This window comes from Microtus oregoni, unplaced genomic scaffold, assembly GCF_018167655.1.
Source record: "Microtus oregoni isolate MIOR12 unplaced genomic scaffold, Mior012 000010F_ref0000083, whole genome shotgun sequence".
Taxonomy (NCBI): domain Eukaryota; kingdom Metazoa; phylum Chordata; class Mammalia; order Rodentia; family Cricetidae; genus Microtus; species Microtus oregoni.
Window position 1 is genome coordinate 38,195,557 of NW_024543069.1, and position 18,855 is coordinate 38,214,411.

The window sequence follows — 18,855 nt, forward strand, 5'->3', positions numbered from 1 at the left end:
GGACTAGCGTTAATCTGCCGTTTGCCTAGTATTTGAAAAGGTTACACACATATAGGCAAGGCATTGTGACACAATCTGGCTTTATTCTGAAAAAGGAGAAACGAAAATCTTCTCGTAATGAATGTTTATGACCATGGGCAATGCATTTATGAATGCCTTCATATCCTCCTGACCTGGTAAAGCTGTTCTCACCACGTTTCCCAAAGCATCCGTTTGAAGCACGGGGCCATTTTACAAAACTGACTAGTGACTGAGAACTCAAATGAGGGTGATTCTAAATGGCAGGCAGAAAGAGGAGTGGAAGGTTTCCAAGGTCTACAGTAGTGTAGGACCTCTCATTGGTCATGGAATTCATAGGACCGTGAGTCCACTCTCGGGCCCTTGCTGTTCTTCTATGTAAGAGCCACACGCTCAGGCTGAGCACCCCAAGCAGCTCTGAGAAGAAGCTGGGAGATGTTCAGTGTGTTTGTCTGCTCCCTCTGACCTCTGCTGAAAGAAAAGTTTGATTCTCCCCTCTGAACTTGAGAACACGAAAGCCCAGTTGTTCTTGGCTGCTGAAGTTTGGCTTTGGAGCCAGCTACACCTTTTATGGTTATTTTCTTGAGTCTTTCTTCACAGTCTTGTAATTACAGTGGATGCTGCCAAGGAACCCTTGCCGCCGTATTCAACCACGTGTTGCTTGGAGCTAAGCCCACTTGACAGGCAGGGAGCTACTCCTGGCTCAGCCAGCTCCACTTTAACAAGGTGCGGCTACCTCCCTTAACCCAAGGTAGCTCATCTTTGGAAATGAAAACACAGCCAAGTTGTATGTAACCTGATATTATTTTCTTAACAAATAATATCTTTGAGACCGGGAAGGAAGTTCTTCTGAGATATGTAACAATACCTTTCTAGGACAAGATGCTTGAGATTGATCATAGCCATAAACTAAGAGAAATTTTGTTTTAGTTATTCATTTTCAACTGGAATGACTGCCCTATGGATCTAAAAGGTATTAATTGAAACAGTTTTCATATATGTTTAGTTGTGGCATTCGTTGTCAATGTTTAAAATGTATTAGTGATATTTGGAAAATACTATCTGTAGCTTTTAGAAAATTTGGGTGATCAGAAAAAAATGGTGACTGGCGTGGTTAGAGGAAGGCGTAGCGATGGCCAACTTGGGGGAACCAATGGCACTGAGGCCAAATCATTTTATTCTTACACCTATAAAACCTGCAGTATAAATAATCACAAGCTTAAAATTAAATAGTCGATTGAACATTTTTACATGCTCCTTGGGACTTTTTTTTAGTGTGTTCGTTCTTCTATCACCGTGTTTTGATGTTAAATGATTCCAGAAAATCAATATAAAGTTCTGAGTTTAGGGAGGATGCTGTCGCACTACTGGACCAGGAGCAACTGGTGTTTTGTCACTTACCCAAGTCACTGCTTTCCTTACAGAATAACAATTCACTTAAGTTTTGTTTCGAAGCAGGCATGGGATCAACTTACATTCAAATCTCTTTAAATATGTTGTCGTTTGTTCTCGGTAGATATATAATGATAAGCACATAATTTCTGATACTTTTTTCTTTGTCTCTTTTCTTATTGGATACTTGTGAAGAATTTGGCAAAAAAAAAAAAAATCGATCATGAAAGACCAAAAGAGAGATGGAGAAGGGGAAAGCAGAGAGAGAGAGTAGAAAGATAATGCTTTCTACTATTCAAGTAAAATATCCCACAGAATTTGTTATAGAGATGAGTCTTTCATTCACCTGCGCCCTTTACTGTGAATGACAGTCTGTCCTACTGGTATCTCCTCAGCAAATCCCACTTCTGCACAGACTGTACTTACGGAACTGACAGTGGTTTCCATGGTAGCCAGGCAGACAAGTACATCTCCCAGTGACTGGATGACAGTCTTCGTTCCTTGCTGAACACTGGCATACCTGGTTACAGTCTTCCCCATACGTGCCTGGTGGGCAGACTGAGGGGGAGAGGAGAAGTCAACCCCAATGAATTGAATTTGTCTGTGTAAATACGGTCCTAAAAGTGAAAGCAGGGGCAACTTATTAAATAAGACCATTGCCTACAGAAGTGCGCAGCCCTTCGGGATTTAGGTTTCATTAAATTTGCTTGGGGATTACTTCACTGTATGATTTTGTTTTGTTCAGTCAATTTGTGATTGACTGTCAAGGGTTGGCTGCAATTTTCTTGTCACGGAAAAAAATCATAGTGTGATGTCAGGGAAAATCAGCTAAAATAATAGTATAATTCATACGGGACCACGTATCTGGATAAAGATATTATTTCTGGGGAAGCTGTTTTAAAGTCTCAAGGTGGCTTCTCCCCGCGCCTTAGCAGGTGCTGTGTTTATGTCGCCTGTCAGCCCCTCGGCTGTGTTCTGCTGTTTCTTTATGTAGTCTCAACAGTGAAATCCCCCCCTCCAACTTTCAGATCACACCAAGGCATTTTTTTTTTCTTTTTGGAAAAAAGGAAAAAGGGCAATGGGTATTTTTCAGCACAGAACATGGAATCAAGTAGGCAGTTTTGGTTTCATGGTTATGGACACACGGCAATGCAAACAAATTCAGCGGAAAAGAAAGCAGACAAGTTGGCCGTTAGGTCCTATAGACCTGAAACAGTCTAGCAATGCCTCCAGCGACATTTGACAGACTCTGCTGTGGGTATAGACACTCTTTGTTTCAGATATACTAATTGCTCAAATATCAGTTTACGGAGCGTTCATCCTGGATCTGCCAGATACCCAGAAAGACTCATTTGGCGCTACAGTCAGCAAAGCTTATTGGCCTGGCTGATTAATGTCTAAGGGAGAAGAGCCAACCAGGCTGGGGGTGAATGTGGGCGACCTTCCTGCTTTTTTCCACCTCATCGTCAGTGAACTGGGAGCAGTCTTTCTACCCTACTGCGATATGATATGATCTTGTTAAGGGGAGGTATCTACACAGGAGGCTGACAATCAACTAACATAATAATTTGTCTTCATTAAAGTCTTACAAAAGTTTTATAAAGTCAAAGGTGAATCGATTAGACATTCTTCCTAGCTTTTGTGATCTGTGCCTGCTGTGACAGTTACATGTTGCTATCTTCCCATAGAAAACATGCCCATAGCACACTGCAATGAAGAATTCTGAGAGGTGCAAAGGGGGATTCTGAACATACTAGGTTCTGGGTAATAAATTATCAGCCCAATTTATTGGCCTGTTTTCCATTTTGAAGTGTGGAGCCTAATGGCCCAGAGAAATCTGAGCTGGTGTGATTTGAATGAGCCCTCAAAAATTATGCTGAGTGAAGGTTCCTGGTGACTGTGCAGTCTAGGGAGACTGTGAGCATCTGGACCAGGAAAGCAGACCACTGTCACTGCACTATCTGGGGCCTTAAAGAACTTGCTCTACATAAATCCCTCAAACCAAATTTCCTTCCTATGGAAAGATGACTAGAATCTATGCCCAGATGTTTATGAGGAGGAACATATGTACAGGTAGCACTAATTGGACCCAGGGGGCTACCAAGACGGAGGAGAGGTGAGTGGGAGAAGGGAGGGGAAAGGAAAAGAATAATAAGAAATAATGAACTTGGGAGAGACTTTGGGGGGGGCTATGGTGATAAATGTGGAGTAAATGGGGGGATGATGGATATATTCCAGTGAAATTCTCAAGAATAAAAAAGTTCTTAAAATACTTGAATTTAAAGCCAATTTAAATAAAAGTGCCATGTATGTGCAAACTATGTAGAAAATATAGCATAATTATTGGGAGGAATTATCTACTATTTAAGAACCATTTGTACATATTTCTACGACTCATGAAAATTTACTTTTTCAAAAAAATTACTGAGGGGTAGGGAGATAGCTCAGTAGGCACAGGTGCTCTCTGTGAAATCACTGGGACCTGATTTTGATCCCTAGACCCCCACATTTGAAAACTTCTGAGAAGGGTAAATGCACAGCTGTAATCCCGGAGCTGAAAATGAGATAAAACTTGACTCTGAGGGGTGCCACAGCCCACATAGTTTTGTTGTTGAGTACCAGTGCAGTGTGAGTCCAGTTTAGTAAGACAAGGACAACGGTGCTTAAGAAATGACCCCCAAGGTGACTTCTGATCTCTTCATACATGTGCACACAGATGCACATGCATCCACACACATGTTCTTCTGCATGTCCACAGACACACAAAGCATTGAAATAGGCTGAAACACATATAAATAGAACTAACCATATCGCTTGTATTTCCTTCTTCGAGGTCTTAATGAGACTATGCAAAAGTGCTACCCACTTCTCCATCCTACGGGAACCCCAGTATAGCATCAGCTTTGACTGTGAAAATCAGAGAATCCAAAATAATAGAAGTTATAAACGCCCCGCTCAAGAAACTCTTGATTTCTTAGTGGTCTTATGATTAGTTCTCCAGCACTAAAATTAAAACGGAAATAGAAATAAGGCAAAAACAAAGAGTCCCAAATGCTACACAGAAAGAATATTTTAGAAACTGCATGCCGTTTTCTCTGTTACCCATTCAGCACGCAACAATTTTTAGCAGTTGTCCCTCAGAAAGAGAAGTGGTGACTGTCCCCAGGACTTCAGGAGCGTGCGACTTACTGCGAAGTCTGGCAGGCTCACTTTCTCTGTGAGCAAAGATGGAGAGCACAGACCCAAGCTCAGCTGTTGCCTTTCCAAATGAACGGCACAATGTCACCAGCTCAGCCCACCATGGGAGACCTGCAGAATTCTGAGGATTCTTAACCCACCAAGAAGCTGTTTGTGTTTGCCACCAGGCACCAGATCCACAAGAGTGGGCAAGATCAGGCTTGTGTACTTATCAAGCTGATAGCAGTGAGGCGAGGTCCATGGCAACATGACCATCCAAAACAAATACCAAATGCCAGCTGTGGTGAAGGTGGAGGTGTGACAAGGGGAGGAGCCGTAGGGCCATGTTAGCATTGGCAGGTGTGGGATGGGAGTGCATAGCTCCAGATGTTCTTTGTGAAGAGGGCACTAGGCAATTGAGCTGTTAAAACATCAGGGACAGTGTATGTAGATCAAGGGAAGGAAGACAGAGGAAAGTATGGAGAACTGTTTTCCATAGGGTTCCTGGGGGTGCATGAGTGACTGAGAGAATTCTTAAGGAGCAGGATAACAAAGTTGCATTTGCAAATTATTGACTCAAGGTGACACAGATTTATTATCACCTAATTATGGAAGCCAGAAGGCAAAAGGCAAAATGCTCTTTCTTAAAGCTTGAAGAGAGATGGATTTAATTGCCTCTTAGTTTCTAAGAAACTACTTACAATCCTTGGTTTGAGGTTCATGTCCTTAAGAAACAACTTAGCGTCTTGATTGCTGATTTTACAATAATTTTATGATTTAATTAAGTCCACTCAGGTAATTCAAAACTTGAGGTGCTCAGTTTAATGATATTTACAAAATTCCTTTTTCTTCATATGAAAGTCACATTATCACAGGTTCTGAGAATTAGGGCACGGACATCTTTGAGGGATCTTTATTCAGCCTATCACAATTTCTGCATCCCTTAACGCTGCATATGACTCTAAACTTATTCCTTAGGGGTCATGTAGTTGTACAGGGTCGAGCTCTACTAGCAGCCTCTAGTTTAACCTCCTTGTAAACAGATGCTCATGTCACACTTAACCATTCAATGTCAAAATATGTGAGAAAACTAGGCTAATAATTTAAAGATACTTTCGTTTAGTGAATTGATCTAAAAGATACCATTTAACATGCCACATTGAGAATGACTTGAGATTCTTCCAAGGTCAAGACCCAGAAAAGAGTGGAAGCAGCTAGGGATTCCAGCAGATATTTAAAGGAAGGCCAAGGGAAAGGGCTGTGAGAGAAGAAGGCCCAAGATGGACATTCAGATGAGAGTCTCCTGGACCACAAACTGCTTCTCATCCTGGTGTTCCATACAGTCTCCTGTAAAACCATCTAAAGCTATGGTGCACACAGTTATTCATGTGACTGGACAGTGTGATAACTGAGCATTGAAACCAGGAACAACCTAGAGTGTTCTCAGGATAAGCTCAGGGTTCCCACCTTGACATACACACACTGTCATTGATTCTGTTTCTCTCTGTATCTGTCTTTGTCTCTTTCTCTGCATCTCTGTCTGTTTCTGTTCTTTCTGTCTCTCTGTCAATCCTTGTCTCCCTGTCCCCCCTCTCTCTCTTTCTTGGTTTCAGAGAAAGTAAGAGATAGTTTACCATCCCAAAACTTTGAAGGCATCATGAAGACAAATGGCGTAACCTTGGCTATCAACCTAAAACATCTTTACACTAAAATGTTCTTGTTCCTGTTTTATCCATCACACAGGCTGGGAAAGCACTGGTCAGTCTCATTTGAACAGATGGAGGTGATTCCTCTCCCAGATGACATCATTCTGGATGAGAGAACAACTACAAAGCCCCCATTGTGTGGCTTCCCTAAGGATGCTAGCTACGTTTTGTTCTTTGAATTGACCGGCGAAAATAGTTTAAAAAAAATGAATGGACAATGGCCTTTTGAATTAGAGATAACAACATATTTTGCTTGAGAATCTATAATCTAGGTAAAATAAATGCCCAAACCATTGTGAAGGAGAAGTCCTGGTTTTGTCTTGCTGATTTTGGCAATATCCCAGATTTTTACTACAAGTTAAGAGGTCAGCTTTGGTAAGATTCAAATTGGAACAAAATCAGTTAGACAGACAGTTTAGTAAATCTCAGGGTTTCAGGAACCTTCTTGCCCTAGCTGTGCTGTAGCACATTTCTTACTATTGCCTTGTGTCTTTAATAAGAAAAGCCTCTCATTTAAGATGACTTCGAAAACTAATTCCATACTGTTCTCCTGAAACAGAAAGTCAAGTGAGACCCTGTAAATACTTTAAAGAATTTGTCCTTATTCAGTTATTTTATTTGGGCTGCCAAATGCTTTCTAAGACGGCATACAGAAGCAAAACTTGTAAGAGAATGCAATGTGTTGTCTTTGCATTTGCTCAGCCGTTGTCTTTAGCATTCAGAATGACACGTAGCTGCTTCCTCAGGAAGATAGGTCTAACCTGCAGGATCATTTGTAGCCTCAGTCCCTTTCACTGCGGCTCTCACAAATTTCTTGGTCATGTATTGAATCTCAGTGTCTCCAACAAGCTAAATATGCACACACACACACACACACACACACACACACACACACACACTTTGGATTACAGAAAGAAGTATCCTCCACCATGTCAACCTTTAAAATTTCAAATTCCTCCTTAAACATTGGTTTTCCCCAATCGAGACTGACCTCAGTGCTCTATGCAGCATCTTTTGCTCAGGTCTCTATCTGAAGCTCAGAGCCACCCGATGATGGATCAGCTGTCACCTACAGTTCCTCGGAATGTCTTTGTATTAAACTAATGGTGCATTGGAGCAGCCAGCCTGACAGGAGGGTTATTGATTTGCAATCTGGTAAAAGAACTGACAACTTCATTGTTTTAATTGTTCATTTTTCATAGGTTGATGCATGATCTCACCCAGACCTTTTTGCTTCGTTCAGAGAATAAATATATGGGAGTCAGGACATCTGAACAACTGGGTCCCTCTTAAAGTTCAAGAACACAGGGTAGACTTGGGGCCGCTGCCTGGGATCACAGGCAGTCCTTGAGTGTGTGGAGACTGGCTGGGGGCGGTTCTTATCTGTGTTCCACATCTCTTTCCTCTTTCTCAGGAAGACCTATGATGTCAACTGATCTGATTGTTCCTTGAAACAATGTTCTTAGTTCTCACAGTCCATTAAAGGAGAGAGAAGAGAGTAGGCTGAGTGTCACTGGCGTTTAGTCTGGGTGGGGACCAGCCAGACACTGTCCTGGTATCACAAAGGCCCAGAAACCTCCTGTATCACCAACTGTTGGAAACAGACGTGGCTCAGAGCTCAGAATAGTGGGGATGTTTAAACATAGACCCCAGTTCCCTTGAGAGATTCAAATTCAGTGAATTTGGAATGAGAACTACACATATATAATAGCATGTTACATATATACTACATATATATATAGGAAGAAGAGGAGTAGGAGAAGGATAGATAACACTATGGATATTTGAAAAAGCCATATAGAGAATCCTACTATTTTATAAGCTTCCTAAAGATGCATATATGTTTAAGTATAATTGAAGTTACCCTACATGGAGGAATGATGCCTCCCAAGAAACACATGGCCCAGTGTTAGGTACTGGATATGTACTAATGAGTTGTTGTTCAGGGAAGGGCCCAGAGAACCCCCTAGATAATACCATTGCACATGCCTTTGATGCTAAGTAACTTTTCGACAAAGACGCTATACATCATAATCACCAAACAGAGAAATCAAGCTGGTGCTGGTCTGGGACCAGTCTCCTTGCTAGTTTGCACAGTTTTGGATGGTACAATTCAATCATCAGCTACAGTAATGCCTGGCCTGATGAAATATGCTCATTGGTGCAACAATTGGACTCAAGGTACACTCTATAGAAGGGAACCTATGCTTCATGCTAGAAATCTGTCCAGAATCCTTGCCTGGGGAGATAATAAGTCTTACTACAATTATTTTGTTAAAAGAGATATAGTATCAAACTGCATCCTAAATACGTATCCTTATACCCATAGACTAGTGCAGCTTCCATCTCTCATGGGAGAAACTTCTTTATGTAGAGGAATGTGGTTGACACAGATACTTACAACTGGTCACAGTGGAGAAAATATGTGACTGGGAACTACCCAGTCCTAAATTGGACATGGCTGTCACCACCACGATTACCAGACCCATCTCCGATGTTCAGGGACCACTGTGGAACAGGAGGTCGAAAGATTGTTAGGTCTGGTGGTTGAGGAAGACTGTCTTCTGGACATTTATGAGCTCACAGCAGGTCTATTTACCAGCATAACCCTGCACAAGATCAAGGCAATCACTGCTGGAGCACAGGAAGGGAGGGGCTCCTGAAGCTCCACTCACTCCCCGCTGAGAAGCTACCTGTGGGTGACAGAAGCTGAGAAGGACAGCTGTTCATCTTCCTTGTAGTTTTCCCGTGCCCCAGGTGACGATGCCCTACATCCATGTGTATGTGGTAACACTAATTATATTCGATACATTATAAAAAGAGGAATGTAGAGGGATATCTACCGAGAGTAGAGTTTGAGAAGGGAAGAATATGATCAAAATATATTTTGTTCACAAAATATATCTTGTAAACTAGCAAACTAGCAGGGAGAATGGTCCCAGACCAACACCAGCTTGATTTCTCTGTTTGGTGATTATGATGTATAGCGTTTTTGTCAAAAAGTTTCTTACCATCAAAGTCATGTGCAATGGTGTTGTCTAGGGGGTTCTCTGGGACCTCCCCTGAACAATAATTCAACAACTCATGCTCACAAAAGTCATTTCAGTAGGAAGAGAGAGAGAGAGACAGACAGAAAGAAAGAAAGAAAGAAAGAAAGAAAGAAAGAAAGAAAAATCCTGAATACAAGTCTTAGCATTGCATCTCCCCTGGTCATCCTCCAAGAAACCCCCTACTTTGTAAAACTTAATGGCAGCCATTTTTTCAGATGTGTGGTCAGTACTAACAGATCCTTTTGTGGGGTCAGGGTAGGCAGAAGAGTAAGTCAGAAGGAACAACCTGAGTGAGAAGCTTTTTATTCAAAGTAATATTTATATTTTTCTTCTTGGCTGGAAGACAGAAGCTGGGAACAAATTGAAAGATTGAAACAGTTTTTCTAAGTGGGAGTTTCATGCCAATCATGCCGTACAGTTAATCTTAGCCTGATGACAATCTGCATGTGGGTATGGAAGTGGGTGTCTTTTTGTGTGGGATTGTAGGCATCCAGGCTAGAGATACCAAGATCTGGGCTGCCTTTCTGAAAGGCGAGGAGATGGTGCATAAACCAAAATATATTTATAAGGTAGAATAGAATCTAATGGGTGAGAGATTCTCCATGTAACCCAATGAGGCTCCATGGGTTCTTTATCTCATTGTTTGTTTGTACTATCTGATTTCACTCCGTCTCATCTCACTTTCAAATCATCCTAATATACTACATTTTGGGAATGTAGGGAGATGTTCAGGAGGAGAGAAAGGTGAGGAATGAAGGGCTTATACATTTAAGGTCAGGAGCCTGAGAAGGCAACAGCAAATGAGGAATTCTTAGGAAGCCTGCAGATATTCATACATGTTTGATTAGACACCTCCAGCCTTCCTTGGTTGCTGGAGCACAGACTGCAAAAGCCCCAAACAGGACAGAGTCACTGAAAGAGCAGCTGACTGTTTACACTCAGCATTTGGGAGCAACTTAAGGCTGTGGGTCTGAACAAAGCCACACCTAAAGCAATGCATTTGACAAAGGTTGGGAAAACAAGCCGACCTGGCCCATTCCTTTTCAACTTACTATGTGATAACAGGCTTACCCAGGGCACAAACTCCAGGTCAACATGCACAGTGTTTCCTGTCTCTGAATTCAGAGATAAGTTCTCTTCTGCAATGGACAACCCAAATATTAATGTTAGTGTGGTGTCTCCCTGGGTCCTCATCCACGGTGGCTCTCCACTTTATAGACCTTAAGGGCTGCCATTTTCAGATATGTGGCCAGTACTAACAGATACACAGCATCAGCATCAAGATTTCGTCTTCATTAGTGCTGCAGATAAAATGCAAACAAGGATCGTAACTGCACAGCACTCATAATGGACTCCGTGGACATGACAACGCTTACAGAAGTCAAGCATCTCCTCAGGAAAAAAAAAAGTAAAAGAAGGCTCAATTAGTTATAGCTGATGTCTCATCTCCTCCATTGAGCTGGGGTTTCTTTGGTAATAAAATATAAAAGTGAGAAACACAGCTAAAGTATTATGATTTGTGGACCAGGAAGATGGCCCAGCAATTAAGAGAGCTTGCTATACAATCACAATTCAGATCCTAGTACCCAGGTAATCACTTACAGTTTTGAGAGATCTGATACCCTCTTCTAGCACATACTTGCACACACATACATATAAATAAATATTCATTTAAAAATGCTGTGGTTAGCGGAACAACACTCTCAGTAGATGTTCAGAGTAAGAAGCACAGGGAGCCCATGGAAACACAAGAGGAGGTCCCGATGGAAGTGTTAGCATTTTCTGAATGCCGGTGATATGCCAAAAAACTTGTTCTAAATCCCGTTCCAGCACTCTTTCATTGGAAAATCAAAGCCACCCCATGGGAGCAGCTATTATTTTTATTTTTTTGTAGAATCTATGGAATCGATGTGCAGTCATTTCGCTGAATCAGCATTCTGAATCAAACCATCAGCCTGATTCCCGGAAAGTAGCTGCAGAGCTGGGGAGGTACGGACACATCCCATAGACATCAGGGCACATTCCTCCCCTCTCCTCACAGAATCAGGATATGACACCGGAGATACCTGGACTGCGATTGTCAACTTACTCATTGTACCATTACATGATAACTCAGGGAAAGTCATCTCGTGGAAGCCAGCATCAGATTTTGCATGAAAGTCTCATGTTTCAATTTTTATTAGGAAAATGATCAGTGGAGTGTTTCTAATAATTGGAATCTGGTTCATACAACCATAGTACAATAAAATGGCTGTGTAATATTTAAAACCATAGCAACTGAAAAATCAGACTCAATCTTATAATAATTCTCTGTTCCTTTATAAAACAGGCATTAAGATACTATGCTGCTAACGCTGGCTTTCCGTGGAAGCTGAAGGATTTAAATGACAGGACTTGTACATGGGACAAGCACACTAAGTTTGTGCATTGTGGCAGTATTGCGTGATGCAAGAGCTCTCCTTTGGTGATAATGAGAGTGCTGTGGCCGTGGGACCAGTAGGACACAACCTAGAAGGGAGCTCTACACGTAGTAGGCAAAAAAAACCTCAAAACCCAAAATGCATAGGTGTGTATGCTTCTCACATGAACTGGCACACCCTTAAGTGGACATCCAGGACTTTTCTGGACTCCAGACAGTAAGAAAAGCAGAACTTATCACAGTCACTTCATTTTTCCAAACTACTGTCAAAGCATGGAAACTTCAATTTCTATTATCAACATGTACTATTGCCTATCCACACTAAATGATCTTTCAGAAAATATTCCTTCAAATCAACATTAAAGTCAATGAATGATAAGCCAACAGAACTCTTTATCTCGATGACCACCATGAATCCTTTTATTTTTCTCTGCCCATGGGTGTTTTTTACTCATATACCTAGGGCAATCAAATGTTGACTATGATGATCAAATCCATGAAGTGAAGGGATCATGGGAAGAAAACATGGTTTTGGTTTACAATATTATTGTAAGATGTATTATGCGTATATTATTAAGATGTAGGATTTCCTAGCTAATCCAGCCCTGTAGTCTTCCTAAAGTCAGTTGATTGAGAGATACATTGAAACCAAGGTTATCAAGACCTCTTGATGATCCTTGGTGGCTGAGAGTTATCAGTAGACTGATTGTTCAACAGTTGTATGGATCATGCCAGTAAGAATCTCCACAGACAATTGCATGTCATGACCCTAACATGTAAAATTCCATGTTGTGATGCATACCAAGACCACACACCAAGGGTACCAATATATTAGGTGACTTTACACATGATAGAGATCCCTCTGCTTAATGGGAAGCTCTTTGTGCTCTCTTCTGTTCCATCAGCCACAGAGCATATTTTAGCCTTGATTTAATCAAACAGCACATATGAATAATCAGGTTCCCCATTTTCTTTTATGGGATTCTCTATCATATTTTGCAGAAGGAAAGAGAAATCAAGAAGTTGTTTTCAGTCAAGTCACAATGTTGCCATCCACCATCCCCCTATCTACCCACACCCTTCCTGGGATCACAGAAACAATCCTTGATCAGCCTACATTCTTACATCAAAAGTATGTGTCCATTAGCCAGTCTGAGAAGTACCCATTTATCACTGCACACAAATCAGCAGCAGCAGTGGAAAAATACAAATAGTTAGGAACTACAAGAAAGAATAGGGAGATGGCGGGGGGAATAAAGTTCTTGCTTCACAAGTGTGAGAAATCGAGTTTAGATTAAACACTCATGTTAAAAAACAGCAAAAAGTTGGGTGTGACAGTGGACACCTGAAATCTCAGCACTAGGGAATGGAAATAAATGGACGCTCAGAACTAGTTTGTCAAACTAAAATGGTGGGTGGGTTCCTTGTTCAATGAGAGATCCTGAATCAAAGCCTAAGACGGAGAAGCAATTGAGGAAGACATTCAAATGCCAGTCTCTAGCCTTCCCATGCACTGATGTGAAAAAGGACAACCTCATTAAAAAATGTAATATATAATTAAGAAATATAGGTTAATAGAGAGTCATCTATAATAGCCATGCTTATAGTCATGTTAGTTAGGTTTTCTAGATATATAGAGATATAGTTCAGCTAGATAGATATTTTTCAAACCTTTCAGAGACCTACAGAATATGACATTTAAAATGTCTTAATAACTTAAGACTTTTCATGACAATGAGACACAGCTGCTCCATTTTTAAAATGAGCTGCATAATCACAATACTTTAATCAAGATCAGAAATACATAAACACAGTATAACAAAATTGACCTTAAATTTGTATCAATAAACCAAGATCCATACCAAAAAAAAAAAAAGAAAAAGGACAACCCCTGCGCGCGCACACGCACACGCGCGCGCACACACACACACACACACACATTCACGAATAGGTGCTTAAGTTACAATAGTTTTAGTTTTTGATGCAATACAGTCGAAAACCTATAAAAAAGTAAATGAGATTTTGGCAATTCAAAGTATAGAATCATTTTTAAAATTTTATGCTACTCCTAATGAAACGGAATGCCCTTTTCTTTTAAAATATTTTAAATAGTTACTCAAAATCATCCACTATTGGCACACGCACTCATTTCGTAAATAGGAAGCCAACGCTAACTCTATTTGGGAAAATCTCAAAGTGGAGCCAACATCTGTGTTTTCTTTATTTCCATCACTATTTGGTCTGAATTCCTAAGGAATCGGAACAACAGAATACTTAAAAAATGTTGGCCTCTAAGTTTATGAATTACTTGTCTTAACTCCAGTTACTTGAACTTCCAATACTCCAAAACAAACTCTAATGCAATTAGTAATAAAACACGATGTCTCTCCTTGAAGGGCCATCCTTTCCTAAGCTCAACTCACTTGGTCGAGGAAGTGGAAACGAGCTACTTCATTTTATCAACGCTCTTCTTACAGATCGCCCTGAATAAGTCACATTCTTCCTTAATGATTGGAAAGCATTTTTATTTGTGCCCTGGGAATGACTAGAGGAGCTTTTAATATTATGAAATCTAGATCAAATCAAATCAGTCCAAACTGGGCATGGGACTAACATATCTTAGCCACACCCACTTCCCACCAATTATTCATCCCAGAGTTGGTGGTCGCATCAGGGAATCCTTGACATCTGTGACCAGGAGTTCCAGACACAGGCCAGTTTCATACATTCTGCTGACAACCTTTGAACCAAGCTGCCCAGTTGAAGCTTACTATGCAGTCTTAGCATCCAAATGGTGATTCATCACTTGCAAACAGGGACAGATTAGTATTGTTAACCTGACCTCCGCCTCTAACTCAGACAAAGAGGCTTGAGGACCTGGGCATCTTAACTAGGGCAAGACATAAATCAAACTACCTTCAGCACCACAAGGACATCAACATCCGGCATCTTATGAACTCCAAAGCACCATAGTGTTTCTCTTGGAAGATGAAGGTGAGCTTGATTTCAAAAGTCTCCATTACTTAATTGAGTTTAATAAAACATAGAGGGACCAGCTTCACCATGGGCTAACAGAGTTTGATGAATAAATAGCTTCACTTTGAGAGTTCACCGAATACAGAGCTCTTAGGAGCAAAGGTCTCACAAAATTATGAGAATAAAAGAGGGGTGTGGATAATAGCTCAGTCTCTCGGCTGCAACCAAATCAAATGAGTGAGTTACTCTTCAACGGGTCCACCTGCAAGATTCAAAACGGAAAAGACAAGAGAGCAAGTGAGACCAAGAAGACTGCCATGTGGAGGACACGGGACAGGGACTTGCTCCAGAGGGAAAGACACAAACTTGGGTCAAATATTATCATGGAATCAGAATTTAAGGGCACGTTAAACCTCCTCATGTTGTGAGCTAGGTTGCGATTTTATTAAGTGTCGGTTGGGCTGAATTCAAGCAGCGTGGATCTACAGTTGAGGGGAAATAAAAAGACTTGAGAGTTTAGGAACTGACAGGTCGTGTTATTCTTGGTCTGTAATACCGACTCTTCGGTTCCCCTGTGTTTCCATTAGAACGAAAAAAACTAAGCATGTGTGTGCACGTGTGCATTTGTGTGTGTGTGTGTGTGATGTGTACTCAACCCAAGAAATCAGTTCTGAAACCAAGTAAAATCAAAGTTAAATGTCTTAAAAAATATGAGCCTGACAAGGGATAGCACCAATCCTAATAGTTTTCAGTTATATTTCTAGTTTTGCTTTCATGCTTCAAATCTGGAAAGTGTTGAGCTCCTTGTCATCAGTTTGGAAATACGATAACTCAATATTGCTGCTCTTGATGTCTCCATAAAACTATTGGTTTTGCAAATCAAATCTTTTTGGAAACTGTTCTAGAAAGAAAGAAAAATCACTTTTCTACACAAAGAGCAAATAAGCTCTTGGGAGAATTCTTCCCAGAGGGCTTTGTGGCCACGTGTTTCTAAAAAAAAGATGACATAGCCCAGAAATACTATGGAATTTATATTTTAATAGTCTGCCACACTTTAAGTTATTAGAAATCCAGAGATCCTAAGTGTGGCACCAGCGGGTTATGTCAAAACAGACAAGTATTTTCTAGTTGGAAACTCTGGGGAATACAACTTAACAGGAAGTGGCATTCAAGGACATCAAAGGATCCAAATGGTGTGTGTATATACCCCAGGGCACAAGTAACACCCACCACACTCTGAGACTGGTACATTCATATGTGCCTAGCTGGGACTAAGCAACACCCTGTCAACGTGCTGATGGAAATGAAAATGTTAATGTCGTGTCTTATTGTTTTGCCTATGCTCCCTGAGCCTGACTTTTCATCTTCTAAGTTACCGAGTTGATCAAAACTTGTACCACTTCTAAAGACTGGACATTCACAGTTCCTTTGCCCATACCACAGTCGAAAGATATTTTAAGTGGGCACTTTTGCAAGATGCTTACAGAATAAAACAACCTTTGAGTGTACACTACTAAAACTGTAACATCTCTGAAAAATAAAACTGGGGGGGGGGGTGTGAGTGAACACTGGAGACCTGCGCGTGCACACACCCGTGTCTCAAAAGCTTGGTCATAGGTCGCTCCCTTGACCTTCGTTGTCTTTACTAGCTTCAGCACAGGTAGGGAAGCCTGGGACACTGTGCACTTGGCCAAGAGCTCAACTCACAGAGATTCCGTCAATCAGGATGAAAAATGGATGCATGCATCAGTGTGTGCATATGGGGAGACCCAGAGGTTCATTTCAGGCTTCTTTCTCTGTTGCTCTCTACTTTGGTTTTGAGACAGGGTCTCACACTGAATCTGCAGCTTGTCAGTTTAGCTAGACCAACAGGCCAGTAAACCCCAGGTTCTGCATGCCTCACTCTGTAACAACTGGACCGGAGTTACAGGCCTGCAACTTACCTCGATTCTTGGATCTGAACGAGGTCCTTGCGTTTGTGCAAGCGCTTTAGTAGTGAAACCGTCCCCACAGGCCTGATTTATTAATTTTAAAGCAATAAATCCAAAAGTCGTTTTACACAACTAATAAGAAGTTATAATCTAACAAGACTTTGTAATCCCAAATCATACTTCCAACACAGAAAATTATGGTATAAAAAAGGTTCAAATGCAAAATTATCCACACAAATCTTTTTCCTTTCTGTTTTGTGTAAGTATGGTTTTTATTAAATTGCTATGTTAGGCAACAATCATTCTCAGGAATCGATCATGTCTACAGAACCTGTTTTCCACACATCACTTTGAGTCTGAGTGCATGTTCCTTTTGAACAGTACCCTGTGCCTTAGTCTTTTTGCCATAGAAGATAGAGAACCATTCCCTGTGTTTATTCCAGAAGCTGGTACCTTATGCTTAGATCGGAATCCGGGGTTGAATAACAACACTGTCTCTTTCCTTCACTCCAAACTCAATAGTTATCTAAAAACTGGAACTCAAGAAAGGGCAACCTAAGTTTTCTGAGCACTCAAGGTGCACTGATCCTCACTCTGCTTGGTGTAGGGGACAGAGGAGAAAGGGGTTGCTTTAGCCAGAGATGAACAAAATCCCTCGACCCATAAAAGTTGGAATACGGATTTAAAGCAAACTCTTCTATAGCATGAAGTATTTGTGGCAATAAAACAGAGGAATAACACCAAAACATTCAGAAGAAAAGAAGTGAACTCTCCTGTTGAAGAAAACAGTGATAGCCCACTCCTTTGTCTACATCCCTGAGCTGCTAATCCAATCTGGCAGACCCTGCACATTAACAGGCACAGAGTCCAGCAACAAGGCAGCCTGTAAAGGTACAGCTACCACTTCCCATTCTCTCAGCTTCCATTGAGTCTCTCAGTATCCCGATTCATATTTTGTTAGTTCAACAACGAGCAGGGGAGCTAAGAAACTCTTCCTCTCTGTGGGGACTCCTGGGCAAAGGGCAAAGCTGAACACAGTAGGTGATGGGCAGGCAGAAGGAGACCACGGGAACCAGATGGCAGTCATACCATGGCTGTGGAGGGTATCAGGAGAGAAGTCTTGCCTGCTTCATATATTTTTTTTTTTTTTGGTCCATGTAGAATACATATGGCTGTCACTAAAGAAGCAGGTTTTTCTCAAAGAAAAATGAATGAAGCTGTTGCATCCCTACCAACTTTTGTTGTGCTATTTGCAGCCTGTGACTTTGGGTGGCTATTAAACCCAGTAATAAAATGCTTTGATAGGGGAAAATACTTGGCATTTGTATTGGAGACATTTTTGATGTTGTTCAAAGTTCAAAGTAAAAGCTGGTGTCTTTTAGGATAAGAAAAGAACGGAGAAACTGTGACATTCTCTTTGGAGAAAGGGAGAAAGAGGCCAAAAAAGGTAAGTGAAATTCAGATTTGAGGCATGTTAAACTGATAATCAAAAGGAAGCCCAAAGTATCATCTCATCTGTAAGCTGCAGTGTATCATCATTTTGATTTTGGGTTCCACAATGAACAAAAACATCTATCTGACATGAAGCTGTTAGGGAATGTAGTAAACAATTTTTTTTAGATGTCCAAGTAAGTGTGCTATCACTGGCTTGTGTAGGTCACATTCGTTTACCTAATGAAGAATTTTTGTGAGCCTACTTGCATGTCCTGGCAAAATCTGTAAAACATTTCTCTTTGTAAGTTAACAAGATTATCCCGAATAGCAAGTTCTGTAGTTGGTATTTTTGTAGGCTGAGGAATCTTCAGAACTGGGAGCATGATAGTTTGACGTGCCCCATGTTTATCAAGGTCAGGTCTCACAGGCCCGACCTCACACACCTATTGGGTGTATAAACTGGTGCGACCTTCTGTTTGGAGCACAGGCACAGCTTATAATAATGATTATAGTGACTAATTAATTATAGCTACTATAATAAGTTTTAGTTAACAAACCTTTCAACTCTGAGTGCTGGGAATTTAATTTACAAATATAGTCATAAGAAATCTATGAAAAGATTCACTGCTGGGCTGTTGAGAATAGAAAAACACTGAGCAAGACCTGATCGTTATGGGTAGCTGGTTTCTGAAGCAGATCGCCTCAGAGACATTCAGTAGACAGTGGGGAAGGCATCTTGGTAGACCGATGTA

At 41.0% G+C, this 18,855-nt stretch overlaps 1 protein-coding gene across 11 annotated transcripts in view; it reads right to left on the reverse strand.

The window, feature by feature from the left end:
* Positions 1–18,855, reverse strand: part of LOC121452851 (EGF-like and EMI domain-containing protein 1) — a 687,333-nt gene that overhangs the window by 43,713 nt on the left and 624,765 nt on the right. For 9 of the 11 annotated variants that reach the window (XM_041659186.1, XM_041659185.1, XM_041659189.1 and 6 more), the window contains one exon: positions 1,837–1,968. The exons of the other annotated variants lie outside the window; for them this stretch is intronic. In XM_041659186.1, the coding sequence (XP_041515120.1) occupies positions 1,837–1,968 (132 nt within the window). The remainder of the gene's footprint in view (positions 1–1,836; positions 1,969–18,855) is intronic. 11 annotated transcript variants of the gene reach the window in all.